The 4,280-nt window shown below is 42.1% G+C and overlaps 1 protein-coding gene across 1 annotated transcript in view; it reads left to right on the top strand.

The window, feature by feature from the left end:
- dcaf7 (ddb1 and cul4 associated factor 7) overlaps positions 1-4,280 on the top strand; it is a 41,152-nt gene that overhangs the window by 1,951 nt on the left and 34,921 nt on the right. Inside the window, exon 2 of the mRNA XM_043675363.1 lies at positions 253-364. Coding sequence (XP_043531298.1) covers positions 253-364 — 112 coding nt within the window. The remainder of the gene's footprint in view (positions 1-252; positions 365-4,280) is intronic.

The raw sequence follows: 4,280 nt of genomic DNA, 5'->3' as shown, positions 1-4,280 counted from the left end.
GAACGAGGGGGGAGAGCGGGGGGAACGAGGGGGGAGAGCTGGGGGGTGGGGAATGAGGGGGAGAGTGGGGGGAACGAGGGGGGAATAGCTGGGTGGGGAACCAGGTTTGTTTGAGGGATGTAAATTTAGATGATGTTTCAGTGGGGCACCCGGGGGAAGGAGGATTAACATGAACTGTGGCCATCAAAATAATGGGTAGACTCGAGGCAGGGAAATTTACTCAATGCTTTTCTCATTTTCTATATGTTCCAGGTGAGCGATACTGAAACCAGGCTAGAATGCTTACTAAATAATAACAAGAACTCTGACTTCTGTGCACCTCTGACCTCATTTGACTGGAATGAAGTGGACCCAAATCTCTTGGGTAAGGAAGAGCTGCAGACTCGGCACCGCCACCTCCGTTTCTGTACATTCGTGCAGTGTAATTAACTTCATGAACTTTAGCCCCCTCCTGTGAAATCCCAGACCCAAGCATTATTTATTTGTAATGATGCCAAGTACTATTAGAAGAGGGGTGAATTGCCCGTGGGAGTTCTGTGGTTTTGAGGGTGTAGAACCCCTTACAAAGCTTTTTACCGTGCCTCTGTGCGCGTGACAATAAATTCAATTCAATTCAACATTTTCTACCTTTTAAAAATTCTTTGCACTGCAAAAGAAACTAAATTTGTGAACTTGAAAGATTGAAAGGGATGCATTAAAAGTGGACTTGTTTTACATTTTGTGATTTTTAAATGTGAACCATAAGGGACTGTTTCTTACGGTCCAGTTTGTTACACTGTTTTTAAACGTTTGTTCCGCACATTTCTCAGTGATCACCAAATTATTAGGGGCGGTATTATATTGTGTTCCCCATTCCTACAAGGAGTAGAGTAGGCCACTCAACCCATTGAAGAACCTACTCCACATTCAAAGAGATCGTGGCTGATCTGATTTTAACCACTACTCTATCTTCCTGCTCCCCTCCCCCAGCCACGGATAATTTTTCATTCCCAGTTTACCCTGCCTTAATATTTAAAGATTCTGCATCCATACCTTTCTGGGGAAATTTCAAAGTTTTTTTTCCATCAGTCTGAAGTGGGTGACAGTTCAGTTTTAAATTGTGACTCCTTATTCCACATTGGCTTTGTCAGGTTCAGTGGAAACCTGAACTCCTCCACTTTGAGTTGTATATGAACTTCTCCACTTTGAGTTGTATATGAACTTGTATCTACTGTAATAGTGTCTACCCAAGCCAACAAAAGAAACTAGAACATTTTGGTTGAAGTATGAATCCATATAATAGGACAATTTCCTTAGTGCTGTTCATTACTTAACTATGGGGAAACCAATAAATTGCTGTCTACCTCCAAAATAAAAGAAGGAAATTTATCCCCAGGCAGTTACAATGACATTTTGGCTTGCCATAGGCTGGTGAACTTCAGGCAGTTAGCCAGTTGTGATGGGGGAGCAAGCAAATATAATGATTTTAATATAGAATGGCACAGAATTAAGGTAAGACGGGCAGAAGGATTAGAGCAGATGTGAAGAAAACCTTTATCGCTGAGAGGATGGTGGCAATCTGGAACTCTATCTATCAGCTTGGTAGAAGCAGAAACCCTTTTAACATTTAGTATTTGGGTGTGCACCTGTGATGCCAAATGCCAGAAAATGGGACTAGAATATTGTGTGGTTGTTTGACTCTGATGCGATGGGTAGAAGGGCCTTTTTCTGTACTGTAGATCTCTCTGATGTTCCAGCACAGCAAGAGACTATGCACTTTTGGTTGTCCCTTTAAAGCTACTTCTCTCACCACTGAGTAAAATGTTAAATTGAGTCAGAAATTTGGATTGAGTTATATCCTCTGTCAATGTTGATTCTGCTCCTGCTTCAGCCCAAGAAGTGGAATCCTGTTCTCTGCATCCACCATATAAAAGCCCTACATAATTTTAAGCATCTGTTTCTCCCTAGTCAAGCTCCTGTAAAAGCTTCTAATTATTCTATTAATGATCAACACTTTTTGCACTTTGTCTGCTTCCACATTGTTTTTCTAATATGAAGAACTGGACACTAAGTACTCTGGTCTAACTAACGTTCTGTAGCAGACTTTGCTTTGAAGTGTCAGCTATAGGTGAATAGTAGCACTTTTGCCTTAATTAGAGCTTTCAGGTTGATCAAGGTTTGTGTAAAGGTTTGTAGCTCGGGTGCTGGTTGTCATGGTTGTGAGTATGTTCATTGAGCCGGGAAGTTGTTTTGCAGATGTTTTGCACCTATCCAGGTGATATCTTCAGCCTCCTGTGAAGCGCTGCTGTACTGTCTCTTCTGGAATTTATTTGGTTCTGTTCCTGCTGCTTCCGGTTGCCGGTTCCGGTTGTTAGTTGTAGTGGCTGGTATATTGAGTCCAGGTCTGATTGTTGATGGAGTCAGAGGATGAGTGCCATGCTTCTAGGAATTCTCTGGTTCTGTTTGGCTTGTCCTATGATCATTGTGTTGTCCCTGTCATCTGTGTGTATGGCTACTAGGGACAGCTGGTAGTGGCATTGAGTGGCTAGTAGGTGTTCGTGGATGTGGATTGTTAGTTGTCTGCCTGTTTGTCCTATATAGTGTTTCTTACAATCTTTGCATGGAATCTAGTAAATTATGTTAGTCTTGCACATGAGGGGTATCGGATTTTGTGTCCTGATGGGTTGTTGTCTGGGTGTGACTGTTTGTTTATGGGCTGTCATGAATCCCAGTAGTCAAACAAGTCTGGCTGTCAGTTTTGAGGGTTTTTATGTAAGGTAGCGTGGCTAGTGAGTAAGGTCATGACATGTCTGCGTCACTTTGTTTGTCTCTTAGGCGTCTGCAGATGACATTGCAGGGATATCTGCTCTTTGCGAATACTGTGTAGAGGTGTTCTTTCATTTGTAGGTCGGGAGTGCTGCAGTGTGTTGTAGCCCTTTTGAACAGCATCCTAATGCAGCTTCCCTTGTGTGTTTGGGTGGCTGTATTAGGACCCTGTTCAAACAGGCTATAATTCCCGACCTACACAGGGAAGAAGAAGAACAACTCAACAGAGTATTTGCCAAGAGCAGATATCCCTGCAACTTCATCTGCAGATGCCTAAGAGACAGACAATGTGATGCAGACAGGTCATGACCTTACTCATTAGCCACACCACCTTACATTAAAAAAGTCTCCTAATTGACAGCCAGACCTCTGACCTCTGGGATTCATGACAGCCCATAAGCCAACAGCCACGCTCAGACAACAACACACCAGGACAAAAGACCCGATGCCCATCATATGAAAGGCTAACGTAATTTACAAGTTTCCATGCAAAGACTGCAAGAAACACTGTATAGGACAAACAGGCAGACAACTAACAATCCACATCACTAACACCTACTAGCCAGCTGTCCCTAGTAGCCATAAATACAGATGACAGGAACCACAATGATCATAGGACTCTCTCTCTTTTCTTCTCCCTACCTCCCAAATCTCTCACTCTCGCACTCTCCCTTATGCCCCCTTCCCCCTCGCATGCACTCCTACAAATCTATGGGGTGAATTTGTATTTGCAGATGTATTCTACTTTGCTCATAAAATGTACAATCGGCAGGCAGTCAATCCATGTAATATTTTCTACATTCCTACTTTGGATATAGAACCAGTCTGACTCAAGATTGGGATACAAACAGACTCTAACCTCACACCTTTTTAATGCACTGTCTGTGCTGAGATGTCAACTTTTTTTTATAAAACTTAATTTATCTCGAGAATGTGACTTAGAAGTACTTCTGGGGGTTTACATATTAATGAACCAAAACCTGCAACCCATTCTAAAAGATGAAAAACTTAACAGCAAACTAGTTTGTTCAATGTATTTCAATTGTATGACACTAATCTTTTGCTATAAATTCTGTCTTATTCTCCATAATCACCCGATGAAGGAGCAGCGCTCCGAAAGCTGTTGCTTCCAAATAAACCTGTTGGACTATGATCTAATGTTGTGATTTTTAATTTTTTTTATGCATGATCTTGAATAGATTACCTGAAATATTTTGCATCAGTATTTACTGTGGAAAAGGATATGGAAGATATAGACTGTAGGGAAATAGATGGTGACATCTTGCAAAATGTCCAGATCACAGAGGAGGAAGTGCTGGATGCCTTGAAACGGTTAAAGGTGGATAAATCCCCAGGACCTGATCAAGTGTGTACCCAAGAACTCTGTGGGAAGCTAGAGAAGTGATTGGGCCTCTTGCTGAGATATTTGTATCATCGATAGTCACAGGTGAAGTGCCTGAAGACTGGAGGTTGGC

This window comes from Chiloscyllium plagiosum, chromosome 33 (assembly GCF_004010195.1).
Source record: "Chiloscyllium plagiosum isolate BGI_BamShark_2017 chromosome 33, ASM401019v2, whole genome shotgun sequence".
Classification (NCBI taxonomy): domain Eukaryota; kingdom Metazoa; phylum Chordata; class Chondrichthyes; order Orectolobiformes; family Hemiscylliidae; genus Chiloscyllium; species Chiloscyllium plagiosum.
The sequence above is the reverse complement of the archived record's forward strand: the minus strand, read 5'-3'. Positions and strand labels throughout refer to the sequence as shown.